The 25,094-nt window shown below is 37.0% G+C and overlaps 1 protein-coding gene across 1 annotated transcript; it reads right to left on the bottom strand.

Moving 5' to 3' along the window:
• Window positions 1-158: 158 nt before the first annotated feature.
• LOC132140507 (relaxin receptor 2-like) lies at window positions 159-22,350 on the bottom strand. Its single transcript, XM_059549279.1, has 15 exons — window positions 22,226-22,350; window positions 21,572-21,643; window positions 15,975-16,080; window positions 15,689-15,760; window positions 14,015-14,086; window positions 13,316-13,387; window positions 13,081-13,152; window positions 12,819-12,893; window positions 12,627-12,698; window positions 11,554-11,625; window positions 10,340-10,411; window positions 10,003-10,074; window positions 7,145-7,216; window positions 2,967-3,196; window positions 159-598 (listed from the first exon to the last, which is right to left on the bottom strand). The coding sequence occupies exons 1-15, from the start codon at window positions 22,335-22,337 to the stop codon at window positions 159-161; spliced, it is 1,683 nt and encodes a 560-aa protein (XP_059405262.1). The 5' UTR covers window positions 22,338-22,350.
• Between the last annotated feature and the right edge of the window lie 2,744 nt (window positions 22,351-25,094).

The following is a 25,094-nucleotide window of genomic DNA, read 5'->3' as shown; positions in this document are numbered from 1 at the left end:
ACTTTATTAAAAAAGAAAAGAGCTGTTGAATCCGGGGAAATGCAGTAAAATTATTAGATAACTCTGGAAAAGCCCAATTTAAAGCTGAGTCACCTCCAGAGAATGATACAGACACACACACTGGCTTATCCAGGTCTCACACAAACACAGTACAAAATTTACACACTTCGATGCCCTCTGCCCTCACCGAGAAAAATAGCTGTAGAATAGCATCTGGCTCCAGGTTTCTCCGTCTGGTCTGAGTGAAGAGGGAAGCATACTCCGTTCCGCCCATAAAAATTCCCAAATGTCTGTTTATCCCAGAAGGGAATAACGGCAATGATAAATCCTAGCAACCAGATGAAGGTCAGTGAGCACAGGGTCTGTTTTCGTCCGGCACGGTAATGCTGGAATGGGAAGACGATGCACAGGTACTTCTCTAGTGTCATGTAGGTCAACATCATGACGGATACCTCTGTGGACAACATGGCCAGAGAGCCAATCAACTGGCAGGACAGACTCTCCATCCATATCTGAGCATGACGGTTGTACTCGCCACAATACTTGATGTCAAAGGCACCAATGAAAAGCAGATACACACCCATGAGACAGTCTGCACCTATTAGAGGTAAACAAATACATAATATATGATTTAACACCTGTTCGTCAATCTATATATCAGTTCTCATCTATTAGATCATCTGCATTACATACAGTCTTGTCTAAACACCTATCTATTAACCTGTCTATATATCCATTTGTAAGTCCCAATGAAAACTAGGAAAACACGCACTGAATCACGGAATCCAGGCATAACATTTGAATTAACTGTATAAGGCATAATTTTCCAAATATTGATAAATAAAATAAATCAAAAGTCAGTACACAAGTTTATGTGAATATTAAGCCTCAAAATCTCGAGTCACTTCATGAGAATTTTAAAGTTTCTTCTGAGAACAACTATCATCATATCATATACTAACAGAAACTTAAAGTTTCTCATGGCAATCCATCAAAAAAAAACAAAAAAAGGAAGTGTGGTTTAACTTGAAGAAACTGTGACAAAAATAGCCTACATTACTTAATGTTATGATACTACTAAAAATAAAATTATTTTTTTATGGAATGAACTTCATAAAATTAAATTTTTGAACATTTTGTAGGGCTTTTTTTTTTTTTTTTTTTTTTTTACTTTCAATAAATTGCTTTTAAATTGTGTAAGCTTCATGATTTTAATTAATTAGACATGATTTTGATTACCATTAAAACAGAGTCCAAAACATGTAAACAAAAAAACAAAATGGAATAGTAATGTCCATCCATCTGTTTATTCATATTCCATCAGTCAGTCATGTTCTAGCTCTTTGTGCTATATTTAGTTCTGTGGTGTGTGTGCATGTCAGGCCAGTTTGTGTCTCCTGTTATAAGAGTTTTTTCTAATTTTTAGCAGTTCTCTATTTGTGTGTCCTAGAAACCTGCTGAGCAGTTGATTCAGCTGATAATTAACAAGCACCTATTCAGCCACACTTTCATTCACTGCACTGCCTCCAAATAATTTTCTTTCCCTCACAGATGTCTCTCCCCACTTCGGTTTTCATTCATCAAAATCAGAGGCTGCCAAGGTGAGATGTTTCACACACTGTGAATGGGTTTTTGCAAGTAAGCGATGATACTGTGTTATTGTAGTCCTAGCTGAATGAGTAGTAGGCCTACAGAGACTTCCACCACCACTACTAAACATATTCTAGCCAGTGTCCGCTAGTGGGAAACTCCAGAGTTGGAGCTCTAACCTCTCTCTGCATGTCTTTCATCTGAGGGGGCGGCAGGTTTTGATAATTTAAGAGAGAGAGACATGTCCTTTCAAATCTATGTGGGATAAAAACTGCACCTCTCCAGCCATCTGTTCATCTATCCATCTCTTTTCAGCCCTCTGTCTGCTACAGTATCTCTCTCCATCATTGAGACACAGATTAGTCCTCAGACTTTGATCCTCAGCTGAACAGCTCTAGATATCGTAAGCTGATCCAACCTTTTCTAATAACGCTTTTCATTTCTGTAGTTGAATGAAAGTGTGTGTATGCCCAGGTACGAGTCGTGTTGTTGCAGTGTGCGTCACGTGTCACCGAGGTCGTGCATAAGTCAGCAAGCTCTCTCTCTCTCTCTCTCTCTCTCTCTTTTTCTCTCTCTCTCTGTGTGTGTGTGTGTGTGTCTAAAGATGCCAACTGTTGTAATAATTTATCTGCCTAGCGGGCGGGAAAGAGTGTGTGTGTTTTGATGTTTATTAAAAGCTTGTGATACTGCATAGATGTATAATTTAGTGAGTTTCAGAGTAATGTGTTGATGTGTATGATTAGCTGAGTGTGTATAATGGCACGTGTGTGTGTAATTGCTCCAATTAGAGGGAACGACGACCCTTTAAGCCTGTTTGTCTGACGCCTGTGAACTTCCAAAATTAGACCCTGCATTTACAGGCTTCCATTTCAAAAAACAAATAAACACCTTTTTCATTACAAACTTTGATTCACTTTTTACATAAGTACTGTAGACTATTACATATGTGAACACAAAATCAAACACGCCCATATTTACGATAGTAATACACACACCTGACCTGATTATTCATCATTGTTAGCCAATGAAAATAACATTTCCCCACTTTCATAATCCAATCAGTTCCTAATGGATAAAATATGTTCGAGATCTACTTTCTAGTTGAACACTTTGTTTGAATTTTAAAGTATTACAGAATTAAAATGCCATGTGAATGCTATTTTATGTTGACTTTAGGTGTTTAAGTTATTTGTGGAGATGTAGAAATGTCACTCTTATCTGGTAGTCAGACAATTACTTTGAGTTCACAAGATTTTGTCTCACTTTTTAATGCATGAAATGAATTTGAACTGATTGATCATCTGAGCTTCACTTGGGTTGAGTATGAGCTGCATTCTTGTTGTGTCACGCTCATGTTTGATGCATAATGGACTCACAGCAAAGGGATTTGATGGCCATTGTGTGATGTTGATTCTCTGAGGCAAAACAGGAACGTAGACAGATGACGAAGATGTTTCCAAAGCAAATGATGAAGGCGACGACCCAGACAAACACGCGCAGAATGATGTTTGCCAGCAGATTCTCGAAGGATGAGATTCCGTCTGTGTTTGGTTTGCAGCTCCGCACATTGGGAGAATATCCACAGAATTCAAAACGCTTAAAATAACTGAAATGGTCCAAAACATAAATGACATAAAAAGAGAAAAAGCTAAGTTATTTTACACATAATTGCATTTTTGTGGTTAAAAAAAAATTTTTTCACTAAAAAAATTGAAATTCTCATAATTTACTCCAAACTTGTATGACTTCTGTGGAACCAGAAAGGTATCCTGACTATTCTTTTATTTTTCAGTATAATATGTTGACTAAGGACCGGGGTTGTGTCATGACAAATGTGTCATAAAAGTATGATAAAAAATAGTCAATGCAGCTTCTATAGTTTTGCATAATGGAAATTTTAATTAGGACTAATTTGAAAATCACTCATTGAGCGGTCAACCAATGAACACTGAGACAATATTCAAAACACAGTTAAGTCTGATTCATAAACAACTGAACAAATATTTCTTTGGGAATACCCAATAAAAAAAAGTGTTCACTTTTTTGTTAAAAAGTGAACACTGATCTTTTGTTTGACTCTTATAGCTGAGATTACAGTGCTACAGAAAGCTTTCATTTGGATTCAGAGAACTTGGAATATATCACACAAGTCATATGAACCACTTTTATTATTATTCTTAATCATCATACACCAGAAATTTAATTTTGTGTTTAATTTTTTAATTTAAAATGTAATTTTTTTTAAATTTTGTAATAAAATAATTTAGAATGGCCATGAGTCAATTCTGACAGAATCCCTAAAAAAACATATTTAAAATGTAAAATGGTATATAACATAAAATAACATATTTGAGCACGTTTAAATAAAAACCTTTACCTAATCCTTATACCTGAATGAACACTTTACGCTGCTGCACAGTCAAACACTTCAGCACAAGCAGAGTATCTGTTCCTCAGTTTGTTCTTAAAACACGTGTGCCACAACAGCACATCCAAACAGTTCTGTTTACATGTACCCCTCATCAATCTCATCAACAGGTTTGTAAAATGCAGAGCTAACCTTCTGTCACAGTCTGCTAGAGTGGGCCTGTCTCAGATCAAAAGTGAATTTCAAGTGCAGCTTATATCTGCAAAATAACAATCCCGAAAACCTCATCTCCACATCAAAGTGCAGACAGGTTCAGCGTGAGGTTCAGAGCTGTAAAGACTTCGATGCAGCAACTCTCCTTGGCATTCGGCGGCACTTTTGTTCAGTGCTTGGTGTGGAGTGGACTGATTCCTCATAAAGAAATAATGACATTCCATTTAAAAACCTCTCTGAGGGCCTTCACTCTACTACTTTTTTATTTAATTTTCAGTTCAGATCTGTTCTGGAGATATTACATTTGATTGAAGAAAAGTTCAAGATAATTCTTAAGCTGAGGGAAGCATAGCAATCTTGTCACCTGTGAAAAAATCAAGATGAGCTGTATTTACCAGCAGGTTTGACTTTTCAAATGCAGTTATCATTCACCCTGCGACGGTCAGCTACCATCCAGCGCACATTCAACAGTAATGACCTCTCTCTGTATCTCACTTAGAGGGTGTGCTGTGTGACTTATTGGCTTAATGGAGGGTTTTGTTGTGTTTGTCTTGACTCATGAGAGACTATGAAGTACGAGGAATTTGAGCACAAATGTGGAAGTCTGGAACATACTGATAACTCTCCATAGAGGGCACACAAGCGTATCAACAAATATAAAAATTAAAATATGGAACAGACAAAGGTAGACAAAGAAAGTACAAAAGATAAAATTATAAATGTATATATGTGACCATGGACCACAAAACCTTTTGTCAAAGTGTACATTTTTCGAAAAAATTAAGATTTATACATAATCTGAAAGCTGAAGAAATACGTTTTCCATTGATGTGTGGTTTGTTAGGATAGGACAATATTTGGCTGAGATACAACTATTTGGGTGCAAAAACGAATCTAAATATTGAGAAAATCGCCTTTAAAGCTGTCCAAATTAAGTTCTTAGCAATACATATTGCTAATAAAAAATTAAGTTGTGATATATTTACGGTAGGAAATTGACAAAATATCTTCATGGAACATAATCTTTACTCAACATCCTAATGATTTTTGGTATAAAAGCAAAATCGATAATTTTAACCTATACAATTTTTTTTTTGGCTATTGCTAAAAATATACCCCAGTGACTTAAGACTGGTTCCACTTCGGAGTAATTAAAAGGAGAACGTTTTGGGAACACCTCCAGCGTGACTGGCTCTGAATCATGTGTGTAATCAGACCAATGGATGGGCAAGACGTCATAAGCGGGTGACGTCAGAGACCAGGAAGCTTAAAAGCACGTGCGGCAAAGCTGGCATTTAGCCTTCTGTCTTTCAGCAAGCGCTCTGTGTGTGTCTGTACCAATTCATTTGTGTGTCTTATTTACTGTTGTTTGTCACTCCCAACATGTCAAAAGTACCCATAGGCAGCGTTTTAAGCTGTCTGTTCCTCCCTGCCTGTGTTACATTACAGGTGGGGATACACACAGTTTGTGCATTGTCTACCTTGGAGTGGAGCATGCAGAGTCGGTTCTCGAGAAAAAGGCTGAACCACAGAAAAGCAAGTTGGATGAGCGCTTTCTGCGAAATTAGCCGGCACTTCCATGCCGGAGCCTCCATGCTCTGCATGTTCTGGAGGGAGTGCGCTGGGATAGGGTCCGTCTGGTACTAGTAGCCCCATTCTGGCTGGGCCGAGTATGATTCTCAGACCTGATTTCCCTCCTCGACGGCTGTCCCTGGGAAATTCCCGTCTGGAGGGATCTCCTCTCGCAGGCTGAGGGCACTATAGTCCACCCCCGCCCAGGGCTCTGTAAGCTATAGGTGTGGTCTCTGAGGGGGCACAACTCATAGCTTTTGGTCTCTCAACTGATGTTGTTGAGACCATCTTCCAATCCAGAGCTCCCTCAACGAGGAAACTGTACGCCTTGAAGTGGAAGCTTTTCACTTCTTGGTGCGGAGACTGCCAGCTCGACCCAGTTAACTGCCCGATTGGTACAGTGCTGGAGTTCCTGCAGGCCCGCTTCTCAGCAGGGTTGACCCACTCCACCCTGAAGGTCTACATGGCGGCCATTGCAGCCTACCACGCCCCTCTCGGGTAGCCAGTCAGTGGGTAGACACCCCCTAGTTACACGTTTCCTCTGCAGTGTGCTGAGGCTGAAGCTTCCGGTACATTCTCGTGTCCCCACATGGGACCTGGCTGTGGCTCTCTGTAGGCCTCCATTCGAGCCTATCGAGTAGATCTCTGATTGCCTTCTCACTACAAAAACTGTTTTCCTGTAAGTGATATCTTCTCTTAAGAGAAATGGGGACCTACAGGCCCTCTCCGTGGCCCCGGCCTATATAGATTTTGCACCCAGTCTGGCCAAAGCTTTTCTCTACCCTCGAGTGGGGTATGTCCATAAGGTCCCCTCTTCTACACCACGGCCTGTTGTACTCCAGGCCTTCAGTCCTTCTCCCTTTAGGGAGCCAGACCAGAAGAAGCTTAATTGTATGTGTCCAGTGTGAGCACTCGAATTAGCTGTGCATTTTCCCACACTAGACAGAGATTTGTAAGTCTGGTGGCGTGGGCATTCTCATTCCCAAATCATTCTCCGACGCAGCTCGAGTTCCTGAAGAGGAACGTCTAAGGTTACGCATGTAACCATGGTTCCTAGAGGTAACAAGACGCTGAGTCACAGTGCTACACTTCCGGCATCTCTGCCGGCGCTTGCTTCATTCCTGAGGCTAAATGCCCACTTTGCCGCACATGCTTTAAGCTTCCTGGTCTCTGACGTCACCTGCCGATGATGTCTCGCCCATCCATTGGTCTGATTACACACATGATTCAGAGTCGGTCACGCTGGAGGTATTCCCAAAGCGTTCTCTGACGCAGCTTGAGTTCCTGAAGAGAAACCATGTTTACATGTGTAACCTGAGACATTTTGTGGTCCAGGGTCACATATTACATATTTAAAAATACATATGTAATTGTAAATTTACATTACAAGATTACGCTTACATGTGAGTGAGGTTAGTTAGGGGTCGGAACATCCTGATGTTGATGTTGGGAATATCTACCTCTTCCATACTCCTGCACACAGAATAAGCAGATGCACATTTTACCTTCATCAGATGTTGTTTTATTATTATTTTTTATTTTTATCCAGAATAAAAGTACATTTTCAAAGCCAAATAAACAAAGAATGGTAGGCCAGTAAAGCCAGCTGAATAATGACTGGCATAATTCCCAGAAAAGTGTCAATGAATATTTTACAGATACAGGAAGAAACAATAAGTCTAGTGAATACTGCAGTCCTGGACGTTACTAAACAGATCATCTACATCTGTGGACTGCAAAACAACATTCACTGTGATTATATGGTATGCTTAAAGTCAAGATAATTAGCTTTTATAAGGTTTTTTTTGTTTGTTTATTTTACCTCTGCCTAATTCTCTCTCCGGTTGTTAATAACACACAATCAACCAAAATTAATGGTCCTTTTTTTTTTTTTTTGACCAGGGGCAAAATTTACCCTAAACTGATTTTCAGGTGCAGTTTTACCTCTATAATTATAACCATAATCAAAACCATATTAAAACACAGAGCATGCCATTTACTTACATCAAATACTTAAAACACATACTAAACTTCCTAACAGTCCTAAACTACAATATAATAAAATATAGTGTAATATCAGTATAGAATACAACATGAAAGACTAAAACTATTTTTTTTCTCTTGCTTTTTTTGATAAAGCCTTGCTAATTTCTGACCGTGGTCAACAGAACTCACTAGGGTTGGCTGAACTCACTCTTGGTTGTTGTGCATATAAAGTAATGAGAATACATAAAATGACAACTTTTGCTTTTTAATTTTATTTTATGTCAACAATTGTTTAATTTGGTTCTATTTTTATTTAACCTAAGGATTTTATGTGTCTCCTGGTCCTCTAACCACTAAACATGCCTGGGGCTATAATTGGCTGAAAGAAAATAATTTCCAGAAACAACATTTGATGTCGATCCAGGAATCTACAGAGCAGAAGTGAGCTACTCTACTTCACTCCAAGAGACTGTGGAAAATGCAAAGATCATTGACCGCACCTGAATGCTTGTTAAACCTGCAAGTTCTTTATTCCAATCCCTACCCTTAAAATAAAACCTATCATTTAAGATTAATATAATATGTGTTTGTAACCGTAACTGACTGCCTAATCAGAGCATGTGTAAAGAGCTCATTCAATGTGACTTTAGATATTTAATTTTTCTCTGATTAACAGTCTGTGCTTGATCACATGCTGAGACCAGTAGTCATGTATCGAACGTGAAGGGCATGTACAGGTGCTTCTCAATAAATTGGAATGTCATGGAAAAGTTCATTTATTTCTATAATTCAACATAAATTTTGAAACTTGTGTATTAAATAAATTGAATGCACACAGACAGAAGTAGTTTAAGTCTTTGGTTCTTTTAATTGTGATGAGTTTGGCTCACATTTAACAAAAACCCACCAATTCACTATCTCAACAAATTAGAATACTTCATAAGACCAATAATAATAATAAGAAAAAAAACATTTTTAGTGAACTGTTGGCCTTCTGGAAAGTATGTTCTTTTACTGTACATGTACTCAATACGTATAGGGGATCATTTTGCTTTAATTACTTCCTCAATTCAGTGTGGTATGGAGGTGATCAGTTTGTGGCACTGCTGAGGTGGTATGGAAGGTTTCTTTGACAGTGGCCTTCAGCTCATCTGCATTGTTTGGTCTCTTGTTTCTCATTTTCCTCTTGACAATAGACCAGATCTGGTGAGTTTGCTGGCCATACAAGCACACCAACACCATGGTCATTTAACCAACTTTTGGTGCTTTTGGCAGTGTGGGCAGGTGCCAAATCCTGCTGGAAAATGAAATCAGCATCTTCAAAAAGATGGTCAGCAGAATGAAGCATGAAGTGTACCAAAATTTCTTGGTAAATTGGTGCAGTGACTTTGGTTTTCACAATGGACCAACACCAGCAGATGACACTGCACCCCAAATCATCACAGACTGTGTAAACTTAACACTGGACTTCAGGCAATGAGCTTCTCCACCCTTCCTCCAGACTCTAGGACCTTGGTTTCCAAATGAAATACAAAACTTGCTCTCATCTGAAAAGAGAACTTTGGACCACTGGACAACAGTCCAGTTCTTCTTCTCCTTAGCCTGGCTTAGAGTGGCTTAACAAGAGGTATATGACAGCTGTAGCCAAATTCCTTGACACATCAGTGTGTCGTGGCTCTTGATGCCTTGACCCCAGCCTCAGTCCATTCCTTGTGAAATTCTTGAATCGATTTTTCCTGAAAATCCTTCCACTCTACTTTCTGTTAACATGCTTGGATACAGCACTCTGTGGACAGCCAGCTTCTTTGGCAATGATTGGTTTGTGGCTTACCCTCCTCGTGAAGGGTGTCAGTGATTGTCTTCTGGACAACTGTCAGATCATCAGTCTTCCCCATAATTGTGTAGCCTAGTGAACCAAACTGAGAGACAATTTTGAAGACTCAGGAAACCTTTCCATGTGTTTTGAGTTGATTAGCTGATTAGCATGTCACCATATTCTAATTTGTTGAGAATTTGGAGGGTTTTTGTTAAATGTGAGCCAAAATCATCACAATGAAAAGAACAAAAGACATTGAATTTATTTAATACACAAGTTTCACAATTTGAGTTGAATTACTGAAATAAATAAACTTTTCCACAACATTCAAATTTATTGAGAAGCACCTATAAATATGATATCGATTTCTACGTACATTGTGAACACACATGAATAAATACAAGATCCCTATACACAGCATCAGTATAATAACTTAAATGATGTTGTTTTTACTCACAGTGACTGCAGATTCACCAGACTGTCAAACTGATTGTCATATATGTGTGACAAGGGATTGTTGGAAATATTTCTGAAACAAACACAGAGACACACAAATAGTAAAATAGTTATCGATGAAGTCCACACTTTGCTTCTGTGATTCATAAGGCCTGTCACTTTGTCTGAAGAGGTTTTCAACCAGTCAGTGAATCACTGGGCAGTTCAGCACAAATACAAAATGAACACTGAAGTATTGTGCCACTGAGAAATCTCTATAAAAATATAAACTTGGAACAAGAACTGATAAACAACACCCTTTGCAACAGAAATAAAAAAGTACAGAATGTGGCTCTTACAGCTGTTTCAGGTTCTGGAGGTTCTGGAACAGAGATGGAGGTAGGTCTTTGATCTTGTTCATAGACACGTCTCTGTAAATCAAGTCAAAGCAAGTTCAGCAGCTCATTTTTCAACTTAATCGTTCATGAAATAAATTAAACTAAAAAGAATAGCTTCAAATAGAAGCTCTGTTCCAAGGTTTGTGCTTATCAGGCTGAAATTATTTCAGCAGGTGTCTCTCTTCTTGTCCAACAAATCTCAGCAGAGATTGGTTAAAAGAGATAGATCTATAGTGGCCCAGTAGAGCACAACACAACACAACACAACACATAGGACTAATTTTGTTGTGTTGTGCTCATTTTTCTATGTTGAGGCTTGTTTCCATCTTTTTGTGCTAAATTCGCTGTGTTGCGTCTTGTTTCCGTTGTGTTGCCGTTTGTTTCCTGTGTGTTGTGCTAATTCTGTTGTATTGTGGCTTGTTTTCAATATGTTGCGGCTTGTTTTTCTTGTGTTGTGCTAATTTAATTGTGTTGCATCTTGTTTCCATTATTTTTTGCTAATCTCATTGTGTTTGTTTTGTCATGGATATTTAGTTCTGTTGTGCACTACTGGGCCACCATATATTTATTCTCACACACATTGTTTTAAACCTGTATGACTTTCTTTCTTTCTTTTGTAGAAGACAGTATAAGATGTGCTGAATAATGTAGTTTTATTTTCTATTTAACAAAAACACATTAACAGGAAAAATGAAGGGGAAAAAGTGCTTCATAGACGAAATATGTGCACTATATTCATTGTCTTCTAAAGCCATATGACTGCTTTGTCAGAATGAGCCAAACTTAACTTATTTACTCTGACTCTTGGCCTCGACCTTAGCCGTGAATATATACAAACTTCTGCCCTTTTCTGCTTTTCATTTCGATATGCTTTTGCATATGGGAGAAAGCCATGTAAACATTTTTCATCCTTTATTCTGTTCCGGAGAAGAAAAAAGAAATACGGGTTTGGAACAACATGAGGGTGAGTAAATGAGAACAAGAGTCAGATTTTCATTTGAAGGTGAACTAACCCTTAAAAGGCTCATAAATACAATCTCTTTCCTTCTCTCCAGTGCACACATTTTATATAAGCAATGAACTGAAAAAATGGTGACAAAAAATGTAATCTAGGGACTCCTAAAAATGAATGCCTCCATTTACTTGTGTGTGCATGTGTTTGTGTGTATACTCACAGGTCTATCAATCTTTGCATGTCTGTGAATGTTCCCTCCTCTATTGTGCCGATGCGATTTCTCCTCAATGCTCTAAACCGGAAAAAGACGTGTATTGTAGCACTGCCTCAAAATATACCCCAATTCACCAAGGCCTTCAGTGCCACAGAATGAAGTCAAATACTGTAAATCTATATGTAAATCAGCTCTTCCTATTTGCTGGGTCTTAAGATCACACCTAAGAACTATCCATCTGGTTCATGCTTCCAGGAACATTTTCCATATTGCTTGCGTACACAAGGACACACTGACAGTCCCAGATTAGGTCTGAAAAGCACTGGGCGTATCAAAAGACATGAAATATTTACATATTTGAAGAAATCTGGCCTGTGTTGATAAACAGCTTTGAATAGAGATTCAGAGTGACTGAACTGGATCAGATATCACAACAAACACACCGTCACTTCAGTCGATGTAAGATTCAGTAACATACCGTACGAGTAGAAGAGAGAATTCAGCCTGTCAGATGCTGGAATATTAATTTACACTTCAGTGAAATGTATATTTTCATCCTGAGTGTTTCTTTAACTATTGTCTAAGCACTTTTGAGCTTGTGGCATACACTCACATTCATTTATTTGCAAACTAATAAAAGTTCAACATGCATCTAAGTAAAAATAAATAATGAAATACTAAAATTGGTTAGTTTTCATTTAAAACAACTTCTGGGACATAAAAGTGCCTGTAGTTGAAGATGATGCTGCAGGCTCGGTTCCTCAGGATAGACTGCCCTTCAAATGTCAACATGTACATCTAAAACATTAGTAAATATTGTCATTTATTCACTTCCGATGTCTTTAATCTACTCAGGTCTTGAATTATTCAGTTTAACCTAAATCTGTACTTATTTGTAAGTATTTCCATCCGGGGTGAGAGACACAAAAGAAGCTGTAGATGAGTCCCACTTCTGTCCCCTTCTCCCACTCTCAGCTGTGACAAATAAACAGTCTATACTGTAAATGATCCGGATCCCATAACACTCACTGCAGTTTACTTTGTATGTTAATGTGCATGTATGGTTTGTGGATACTCACAAGACAGTAAGAGAGGAGCAGTTCTTAAAACTAGACGCCCAGAGAGATGAAATTCTATTCCCCTCCATTTCCCTGCAGAAAGAAACAACTTCAGTGATGTAAATACATTATTCTTTATGAAATATAAATATTTTATATCTATCTACTTCACATAGGATATCAAGACAGTTAAGTATTATGTTTGTAACTCACAGCCAGTTGAGATGGGGCATCTCAAGGCAAATCGAAGTTTTAGGAAATTGTTCGACAGAGTTATTTAATAAAGACCTGCAAAATACATAGATATGCATACTCACTGTTGAGCAATACAAACAATCAACAAAGAAATTACTTTACAATGAATGAAAAACAGGCATACACTTTCATAGGCCAATGCACAATAGCTTTGCATACTGTATATCAAAATTCATCTTTTTGATATGTCTGCCAAGGTAAATTAGCAAGTCATCCTTACAGGAAAAATAATGATTTCAGGCCTTCAAAAGACTTCTGACGCATGGATGATAGTCTGTTTTCATCCAGAATCCTACACACAGACAAAATAACATCAAATAATGAATATTACAGAATACCAAAAATTTGAATGAGACAAAGAAAGAAAGAGAAATTGCAATTCCCAGGCGAATCACACCTAGCATCCTATTTTATCAATAATGTGAGTGTGTACAGTAAGTGGTTTTTCTACTTACAGCCACTCCAGACTTCTGAGGTCACTAAAGATTCCCGCTTTCAGAGATGCAATTCTGTTCTGACTCAAGAAACTGCATAAAAAAAAAAAAAAAACAAGAGAGAGACAGAATGAGACAAAGAGAAAGAGAAGGCCACATTAATGGAGATCTGATGTTTAAATGGGTGAAATGTGTCATTATTACAAAGACCATCTACTGTGACCATCACTGCTGTTCCTCCTTCCTCTACTGTCTCATTCCTTCATTTCTGTCTTCTACTTCTACTTCTTTATACTAGCTGTCTGATTAGTATTAGTTTAATGTTGATTATGTATGTACTGAAGCACAACTCTGAATGTAAGAGCCCATGAACACATTGAAGCATTAGCATTAGGAGGATACATTAAAATTCATTCTTAGATCATGGATCTGTTCTGCCTGAATCAAGCCTAATCCACCATCCTCATTGTTACATCCTCCTTTCCATTCTTTTTCTTTTACATGAATGGGTGGATGATGAAAGCCTCAAGCTGGCTGATAGGAAGAAACAGATGGGACACTCATAATTACGTAGACAGATTGTCAGCGATGTACAGTTACACAATGATTTAAACAGGAGCTCAGGGAAGGATGAATGTCATATTATACACGATGTGTCACTGATATAATTGTGCACAATCTCACACACACAGTCGTTCCATTCAGTTACACATTACTCACAGTTTACGCAAAGAGATTAGACCTGAAAATGCCCTCTTGGAGATCATTTCTATACTGTTAGTTTCCAAATGTCTGTGGAGAGAGAGAAAATATTCATTGCAGTTTGAGGTGGCGCTCTAGGGGCGCTCTGTATTTTTTATTTTTTTTTCTCATTAAAAAAGTTTTACCCCTAAAGAAATGAATAGTCAGTTGCAGCATCCTGCAGTCAAATATTGGTGTATGAAAGTTTTGAATAATGTATAATTTGTTGCCAGGTGCCTGGAAGCCAATTCAACAGTGTGTAGGTTTCATGGTTTTCATTGCATTTCATGGTTCTTCTCAGATTATATAAATTAAATCAATATTGCATTTATTATTAAGTAACTGTGTAATAATTGGTCTATGTTTAGTCAGCCAGTAATTTCTTGCAAATTTACAGTAAAGATATTTATAATGTTACAAAAGTTTTTGTTTAAAGTAAATGCAACCACTTTAAAAAGAAATGTTTCTTGAGCACTAAATCAGCATATTAGAACGATTTGAAAAAACAGTCCACTGCTGAAAATTCAGCTTTGCCATCATAGGAATCCATAACATATTAAAAATGCATTCATATAGAAAACAGCTATTTCAAATTGTAATAATATTTTTATTGTGCTTTTTGATCAAATGAATGATGCCTTAATGAGGATAGAGACTTCTTTCAAAAACATCAAAACCCTCAAACGTTTGCATGGTAGCACACTTATAAACCCTTTCATTGGAAACAAATAATTCCCGTAACATAGCATATTAGATATCAAATACAACTATGTCTACACAATTAATGAACTATAGAGCTGGCATGCAGATCAAAAGACATACTATCTGTAATTAATCTGTAAATATCTGAACCTTTTAAAGATCATTTTTGTTTGTTTGTTTGTTTAGACCAAACTATGACCATGCTGGTTAGCTATTCTATTCAAAGCAGTGTCTGTCATTTATTATCATTAATTAATGAGACGTCTTGGGAGCGGTTCTCTCTGTCTTTCTTCATCTGTCTAAGAGTAAATGTTGTCTGGCTATACTGATACTACAAGCTTCACAGCTGAACTTTGATGGGCAATAAAAATGTCATCCTGTCTGAAATCTACAAAGGAACTTGAGCTTTAAAACCTCCACTCCACTTAGTGACAAATTAAGAAGATTTTTTTTTTTTTGTAAGCAGAAAGAAAAAATGTAAGGTAATGAGAAGTCTGAATAAAATCAGGTGCTATTATGTCGATGCATGGAGCTCTGACACACACAAACATAATCATGCACGTCTCAAATGATTTTATTTTCACATCTGACAATGGCAAGTGTATTGTTGGCCATGTAAACTCTTCAATTTGAATTGCTTGTTTTGCTTACAGCCGGGAGAGACTATTATTCTTACAGTTTCCACTACAATTTGCAGTTCTTTTTAAAGTTATTATCCAACTGGCCAATTTCATAGTTTCATAGGTGTTGTTTTGAACCCTTAAGTAAACACATACATACATATTCTGAAACCTCTCTGTTTGGTGTTTTATAGAAGATGAAAAACTAATCATTGCAAAGCTGTGGCTAATCATTATATATAAATCATGACTTGAGCTCAAGGCAAGGAGAAATGATAAGAGATAAAAGAAAGAAGGATTAGGGAAGGAGAAGATGAGATATGTCACTCACAGTCTCTCCAGGTGTTTGTAGCGGATGAACAGATCACGAGAGAGAGACTCGATCCTGTTACTGTTCAGTTCTCTGAAGGCAGCATGGGAGGAAAATAGCAGCTATTACATTTGAAAAACAAATATAATGATTTGTGTCTTGTTCCCTGTTGATTAAAAAAGTTGCTGGTGCTAGTGGGCTCCACTTGAGCCAGTTAGTACCTAATCGCCCTCTGAAACCAGTAACCCTGACATTTCAGAGTCTAGCTTTTATATATAATGGAAGAGTTATACTCTGTTATACTTACAGTGCAGTTACATTAGAGGACACAACAGGTACATGGAGGAGGTTTTTGCCATTACAGTTCACCTTCCGACCCTCACAATGACACACTTCTGGATAGACATCTAACACTGAAAACAAATAGACAGAAACAGGTCATTGGAGTGTTGCTCATTGAAAATAAATGCTGAATGGTACTATTTGCCAAGCAAGAATTTCCATTTAAATAATGATTATGGTTGGCAAGGCAATTTCATTTCATTTCAGATGAGAAGGGTAATGTGCACTTGTAAAGTGTATAATTAGAATTCATTGACAGCGTGTGTATCTGTATGTGTGTGTATTTATCTGCTTTTATGAGACCCGCTGTAATGTTTCATCTACAGGCTCTGAGCTAATAAATATTTACATTATACTTCAGAAATATTTGATAAAGACAGAATGCATGAAATAGACAGAGACAGATTATCTTATGTCTTCCCGAAAAGATAAACTCCTGCCATTAACTTGACAAAACTCGCTTTTGTCTCAGACTCTCTCAAACCCCTTTTGTGTTATCCATTAGAGTATAAAATCTATGCCTCAGTTCTTTTTATGCCTCGCTGAATCCATTTAAAAACAGTAGGGCATCACAACCATGATCATAAGCTTTTGTTTCCCAGCTAAATAAACTGCCATGTTTCGTGCTTGCACCAGTTAAAATAAATAATGTGTACTGATGTTAAGCTGAAATCAGAGAGATTGAAAATAAAATACACTTAAGTTCTTTCACGTTCCTCATTAATACATTAAACTGCTCCAGTTCTATCATAAAATAAAAAGTGCATCACACTCATGTTAACTTTTTATTCTTGATAAACTGTCCAATTTTGTTTATTCTGTAAAAACAAAAACACTAAAATATGCATATATTTTCAATGTGTCAAAGAAAAGAAACTGAAAAATCAACTAAAGCATTCATTATAAAAACACTGTTATAGTTGGTCAACCCATATATTGTTTGTCCATTATGGTTTGACAGATTTTTAGAGTTTCTGACAGATTTGATAGATTTGAGACATCCACATCTTAATCCCCAGGTGAGACTGAAATAATCATTTTTCAACACATTCAGGCTCTTGTTACAGCTGTGTCTGTCTCACCTAACCTCGACAGTCAGGAAAAGCATTATTTCCTGTGGGGTTTTTTAAATTTAGTACAGGTAATTGTTTGTTTGGGATTGAAAAAAGCATAATACTGCAAAAAAAGTTACTACATTCCAAAGGATAAACTAATATCTTGGATAACATTGGAATAAAACATACCATCCACTGCTACTCAGAACTGAAGAAATCAGAACCTGATCCAAGATGCGAAAGGAATGTCCAATTCACGAATTAAGCATTCTATTTTAAAGAACCAATTGGATGGATTCACAAATCATATTTAATGATTCACCAGTGAATTTAATTGATATGAATGCAGCAGTTAACAACTCACTGATTCAGGGATCTTGTTGGAGCAACTCTCAATTGAACAAATAGCTGTTGCGACTTGCCCATTTCAAAATGAACAAAGAAACAGAAGTCAAACGTTTTTTAAAGTGTGCTGCTGACCACTGATTTAATTAAGGTCAGTGGTTCTGATTCATAATAATTCATAATAATGTTGAACTGAGCTGCATCACCGACATTCACCTTTATCGACTAACTAAACAGTAGTCCTTATAAACAAGTACTTGTAAAATATACAAAGTCTTGAATAAACTTTTGAATGTACTTATTGTAAGCAGACATTTCAACTGGTGTATACAGGATGTACTTCATTCTCCATTGCTTCAAATCTACCATCATTATTCCAGTGAAAGGTTCCTGAATGAATATCCCCCCGTGGCGCTCACTTCCGTTGCTATGAACTGCTTAGAGTGGCAGGTCAAGGCATACATCAAAGCCTCCATCCCAGCTCTTCTGAACCCGCACTAGAATGCCTATAACCACTCAAACGAGAATGCCATAACAACCGCTATTCATCTCACACTCGGGTCACCTGGAAAGTAAAGACCCCACTTCAGGATGCACTGATTTCAAATCAGCTTTCAACAGAATCTTACCTCACACCCTAATCAACAAGCAGAACCTTTTCCCGCTGGTGCGACACGGGGGAAAGAGTTTTCTTGACAGACTCACTCTCTGGCCTATAGTAGTTGTGTTGGTGCTGACAGAAATGCCTTGTAATGGATAGTAAATACTGTCCAGTACATCACTGTGACCCTGTTTCCACCCTACGGAAGGACCCCATTTATCTATCAGACCCGAGGCAAAGGAACATCTATGTGAGCATTTTCTTTCCACAGGCAGTCAGAATTTATCAACACATGCCTGCACAGAGTCCATATATTACACATACATTGCGTCATACCTGAAACCATTTAATAATGAATAATCTACATTACCACAAAGATCTCATTACAGGTTACATTAGCCGCTCTGTCTAATGTTCAATGTACAACCTATATTTATTGTCCCGTGTGTATTTATTGTCTGCAACATTGTGCTACTATAAATAACCCTTTTCTTTTATGCACTGGAAAATAATATTTTGGCTATTGGTTAAACATTTTCACTATTCTCTATTATCACCCACATCTGTATTGTAAGTTCAGACATGTTCAAATTCATTGCAAGAATTAAGGGTGATTGCTTGAATGTAGCTTGAAAGCTGTCATCACATGTGTACTCAAAAACTTCTGACTTTGATTGTATGAACAAAAACGGTTTAAACATTCTTTTGTTGTGTTCTGCAGAAGAAACAAAGTCATACAGGTTTGGAATGCCATGAAAGTAAATGAAGACAGTCTCCTTAACTCTGGAGTGTTATAATATTGAATAGGACCGTATTTGCCATTGATAATTTTAAACTGTGTATTTGGTTTTAAAGAAACATTATCCATTGGAAATCAATCTGCATGTAGAACATGAGACAAGCACAGATAGGGGCTTAAATATAGAGGTTTTTTTTAATGAAAGCTGCGCTACAGAACTTGGGTCTCTTTATTGCCATCTGTGGTTGAAATGTAAAAGTACAGAGGATTTTATTTTATTATTTTTTTCCAGGCAGTTATGCTGCAGTATACCTCAAAAAATACAAATCATTCTACAAAAAGGATGCAACAAAAAAAATAAACCTCTGCAGAACTCTGCCTTGTTTTCCAATAAGGTTTTACAGTATAGTGTTGTGAGCAATATCACTTCCCTCTCAGCCCAGATAGGACAGTTTCTTACAGAAATCAGCAGCAGTTTATTGCTTGCCATGAAACTCAAAGCTCTGTTTTGCTGTGCTACTGAATGACTGTATGAACAAGAGATTTTCAAACGGATATGTGTGGAAATGTTCAAAGAAAAATGGTATGAAAATGCAAATTTTAAATGTAATTTTTTTATGTAATGAAATTAAATTTTATTACATAAGGGGTCCTTGCAGGGGAAGTGTCATATTAAGAGTTAGGAGTGTCAAACACATGTCCAACCAACTCCAACACGACTGCCTAGGAGTTTCTGGCATTCCTAAAGACTTGATTAGCTGGATCATGTTTGTTTAATTGGGGTCTTCAGTCTTATGTGATAGTAGAGGGCAGTCACCAAGCTAATAAGAAGTATATTTACCTTGGAATTAGACATCACCACCATCACTCTTTTCTCCTATCAATCTCTAAAAGCTTTCTTTTAGTTTTTCTCTCACTCCTGCCCTGGTACTGCTGGGTAATAATGTTCAAATGATCTGCATTTGAGTTCATGCCACTATGGTCAGTCTATTAACACTGCACCAGCCCTCTTGCCAGCCGAAAGTAATTGGTGGAAACCAAAGGCTTTGCTATCTTAATACAGCTTAGGTGGGTCAAGAACCTTTAAGTAAAAGGCTTCACTTGGTCAACAAAAAGAAAGATTGAGTTTTCTAAGGAAGGAATTTTTGCAGGAATGGTTTGATTCTCATACATAATGGAGCTGGCGTAAACACAAAAGTGCAAATCAGTATTTATGACCTTCCTGGTGACTTCATTTAACCCAATCTGTTTGCAGTCTGTTGAGAGAGCGTGTCGTATCATCAGACTCCAAGATAACGGTCCCCAAGCAAAACGTCTGCATTGCTCCCACAATAACGCAACCTGAACCTGGCTCTTCTACCCTCGGGCCCTTTCCTTTTCCATATGCTACACTGTTGTAACACCTCTTGCATTAAGAGTGGATTCTCAAGATGAGCATTTTCTTTTTGCAGAGAACTGCGGCAGGTCTTTACTGAATACAGGTCATCACTTTTGCCCTCTGCTCACACTAACACAGCTGGCAAACAGCCATGCTCTGGTGTACATTTGACATATTTACATATGTATATAAAAAAAGCCATTACAGATGCATCACTACATTTTAATTGCACAGTTAGGGAGACAATAAAACATTTAGCTGAACTTGATGCTGAGTTTAAATTTCAGTTCTGTTTAACACATTTTCATTTTTGCACTCTCTTTGCAGATTATTGTAGGCAGCAAACCTCATTAAAAAATATTGTGTAAGTTGTCAAGTTTAAATTTCTTTCTCGTTCTTTTCTTTCCCTTTCATCCAGGCAAATGGATCTCTTTTGGGTGAGTTTTTCATTTAGGCCAATTTGCTTAGAAGTTTTTATAATCAAATCAGAAGCGTGACAGATTTGTTTGTTGCAGAGTTTGAAACAGTTTGTTGTTTGCATTTTTTCAAAAACAAATTGATCTTCAGAATTGAGACAATGAAGCGTGTCCAATAAATTCACCAAACTAAACACATTGCCTGTCTGTGTCCTTCTTTCTGGCACTCAAATATGAAAGAAGGACAAACAACTCAATGAGTTCTTGAAGCTGCACTGTAAGAGCCATATTTATACAGTTCTATCAGTTGAGAAGTGTCATATAGGGTTATTTTAGAAATACATTTCTACAAATTTAAGAAATTAGCCAAAAAAAAGCTATTTCTGTTTGCTAGAATTTCACAGCAGTTCTCAAGGGAATAAAAAAGACAACTTTTCCTTTTAAACAGTTCAATGAAATATGATTTAAAATCAGTGAAAGTGCACATTATGTTTTTACTATGCTTTTACTATGTTAACTAATTTTGACTGTCCTGTTCAGTAGGCAAATGAGAAAATAAAAAGAATATATAAAGAAAGAAACCTAATTCTAATACCAAATAACACCCAATGATAAAGCCACACAATAACATCTAGTGTTAGCATCAGTTTATAACACCTATAGATACTGTAATACCCTGTGATAGCACTCAAAGGATCTATTCCATCTAACCGAGAGTTGGTAAGTGTTAAACCCATCTCACATTCATGGGTTTACACACCTTTATTACTATTATACTATTATATATATACTGACTATTATACAGATTATATAGAAAGCAAATGAAAACTGTGAACAGAAAGCCTTGCTCACGCGTCATTTTTTGCATAGCTGAGAAACATTGTGCTGCAGTACTCAACACAACATAATCAGCCTTTAATGACTGTGTATGTAGTCTTTTTGCATGTTTATCCTTAAACAATTCACAAATACATGCAAAGATAAAACAAATAAAGAGGAAAAGAGGAAGGACAAATGAGAATACTTACTGCACTCTTTCGACTCCTGGACCCTTGTTTTCATGAAGGCATCAAACAGATGGGGCCAACCACTGTTATCCACTGCAACACACACACACACACACACACACACACACACAATAAATAAATATTTTAATAATTAAGTATCACATTTGCATGTTCATGGTTATCTCTTGGTTAATGGTCACATGGCTTGCAGGTAAACAAATTAGAAATTGTATTTTTAAGTGTTTTATTTTGATTGATGTTATTCTAAAATGATTTTATTTTAATTTCCCATTTTATGATTTATTTATTTAATTATTAGCTTTTCATTAAACTCAGATAGCCTTTACAAGAAGATTTACAAAACCCAGTTTGGGAAACCTTGAAGTAACGTAATGTTTAACACACCTCATGTTTTTAATTACAAAGAATGGAAGATATTTTCTTACACTCTTTATTTTTATATCAATATTGTAGGAGATCATCAAATAAAAAATAGTCTGATTATTTTACCTAAATTGTATGATGAAATATATATTACGTTACACTCATAGCTCTGCATGTGTGTGATTGTGTCTATTAATGATGATATAATGTGGAAATTTCTGCACACTTGCATTAGTGTTCATACATTTGTATATACAATCTATTGTCCGTATGTCTTGCCCACAGTCTTACCGCAGTTCTCTTCGTCTGCTCCATTGGGACAGTCCTGCTGCCCGTTGCAGTGCTGTGGTTGAGGCAAACACACTGACAGATTCCCACATGGAAACTGACCCAATGGACACATATCAGAGCCTGAAGAATCTACATTCCCACAACACATCCATTAACAGAAACAAGGTGATGCCAACATCTGCTCGACATGGATTTAGGTTTTGACTTAAATTAAGTACATTTTTATTACTGTCAGAAAAACAACAACAACAGAATAAGTCAATAAATAAATAAACACAATTGCGATGAAAATTTTGTGAATATGTTTTCCAGAATTAATCAAATCCAACCGAGAGACACATTTCAAACAGTCCTGACTTAATCAATCAGCCAGCAAAATGTATTCATTTATCACATTGAATCAGTCCCTGTCCCTGTCCTTGGTCTTTTCCTTGTCTAAATCTCTCTGCATGCTGTTTGTTCAGTGCTCAGCTTCCGGCTGTCTTTTTTGTGGATGTGGTATATGAGAGATAAATAAGTACATACACATCTTCATATGGCAAATAAACACGTATAAAAGATCAAATCCCTGGCCAAACATATCTTGTAGTTACAGTGTATTACTTAGAACTGATGCCCAACTGAAATGTGTGCGAATGTTGTTGTCGTCCCCTTCGTTGCACTTCTGGAGGTCAGAGTTCACGATGCAGGTAGGTCACGTGACTGATGGAAGACTTAAGTTGGTTAGTGGTAACCCTGCCACCACTCGCGTGACCTCTCAGCCTCATGACAGCAATACCATTGTAGGTCTCAAACCGATGACATTACAGGACACTGCAGCTGTGATGTAACACCTCGGAAATGTAAGGTTCTAAATAAGTGTGGAATCTTACCTGATAATCAGTTTTTAATATGTAAATCTTTACATTCAAACCTGAGATATGCAACCCCAACCAATGAACAGGTTTCAAACCAGTTGTATCTGCCACTTCCAATAAAAGATTCTATTAAAGTAACACAACAAAAAGTCTACCAGCCAGGATTACAGTATATTGAGAGAAGAAAAAAAAGTGATTGAACTGGAATCATGTGAGGAAAATAAATTAAGTATTTCTATAAAGCTCTTAAAGTAAAAGCTCTCAAAGCTCTCTCCGCTCTGCAGGGTACTTCGACTGTTTTTTTTTTTTTTTTTTTGCATTTGGACTGAGGAGAAGTTTCCATTGTTTCAGGTTTATCTATAATATTTCATCTGAATAACTGTGTTAGACATCTGGAGGATAGTATCTGCCAATACATGACTGAAGAACATGATCGTGTCTATATTATTGTACATCAGGCAATTCATTTTTTAATTACTGTGTTTAAATGAACTTATGAGCACTTCATTATGAAATAATTATAAAGCTATGAACATAATATCTTATAATCTAAGAAAAACTTCTAAAGCAGTGGTTCTCAGCCTTTGACATCCCCATAGTTGAGAACCACTAATCTATGCCACTTTCTTCATAATTATTTATGCAGTATTTATTTAATTAAGTGTGTGCCATTGATTTATTCATTTACTTCTTTGTAACTCATTTCTGATGCTGGGTCACTGTTAAAATACACAGTCGGGGATCAAATATTTATGGGTAAGATTCCTTTAGCCCACAGTGAGTATGATATACCATAGGGTCTTAGAGGGTCCTTCTCAACACAAACAAGACAATGTTGTCTCCCCCTGAAAATAGTCTTGATGACATCATAGAAAACAGTGGCATTTCGTTTGCTTTCATTCTTTGACTCTTTGACTTTAGTCACTGTCCGTTCCACATTCCTCCTTCTGCTTTTCATCTACGCTATGTTCTAGTCAATGGACTCTCTCTCTTTCTGTCTGCAGGATGAATATAAAGCAGTGGTTGGTCTATGTAAAGCTCCGGGGAGCTGCTGTCATGTAGCACAGACACCTCTACACATCCCCATCAAATCTAAGGGTCTCTCTCCATCATTCACTCACACGTAAACATTTGAATAATCCTCTTGAATACCTTGCCAATATACTCACAGCTCTGCCATCATTATCAGGTAGTAAGTCAGTCATGTATATGCTAAGTCTGTCTGCACCGCACTACTCAATTAGCTCACCTCTCCAGCACCGTAACCTTCACACTCTGGTGTTTACTTCTTGAAATCTCTCAAACACAGGCAGGCACAAATTAAAACACATCCGCTTGCACATGAACAGATGATCTGCATTGTCAACTTTTCACCATAACTAAAGAAAATCTGTGAGACAAGAAAAATAAATCTAACTTGATGTGTGACTCTGAAATGGAAAGGTGTGTTTGCCGCACTCTCTCTCTATCACACCATCATGCAGTCCAGAAGCTAACGCTCTGTAGTTTATCACCTTAAGGGAGATACATTTTATCCAGTGCAACTGTTTTGTCATGGGGGCAGTATCCTAAAAGAGACAACTTTGTACCCATATCTATGTCTAAAATGTTCATATTATGACCTTAAAGTATGATCATGTTCCTAAAATATGAACCATTCAAGGGTAAATAAATAAAGTGAAAAGATGTCCCTTTGAGGATACCGTCCTTGTGTAAAGCTATGTTGTACCGATACATTTAAACTGATTGATTGGATGCAACATCCATTTTAATTGGCCTACCTATCGTTAAACACTAATTAAATAAAATTGTTTCTCAGAGCTGGGACAATATAGCACACATGCATTTTGGGTTCATTAAGTCATCAATGTATCTTTCTTGCTTTCTTTTTTTAAATTGCTCAATTCAGCGTATTTCTGGGATGAGGCTGAGTTCAACCTGGAAAATACTTCTTCATCAGTTTCTTTTGCAATTTGATTGCATGCATGAGATTATTTTCAAACAACCACATT

Source organism: Carassius carassius, chromosome 5 (genome assembly GCF_963082965.1).
Source record: "Carassius carassius chromosome 5, fCarCar2.1, whole genome shotgun sequence".
In the NCBI taxonomy this organism is placed as follows: domain Eukaryota; kingdom Metazoa; phylum Chordata; class Actinopteri; order Cypriniformes; family Cyprinidae; genus Carassius; species Carassius carassius.
This window is presented reverse-complemented; position numbering and strand designations above follow the sequence as displayed.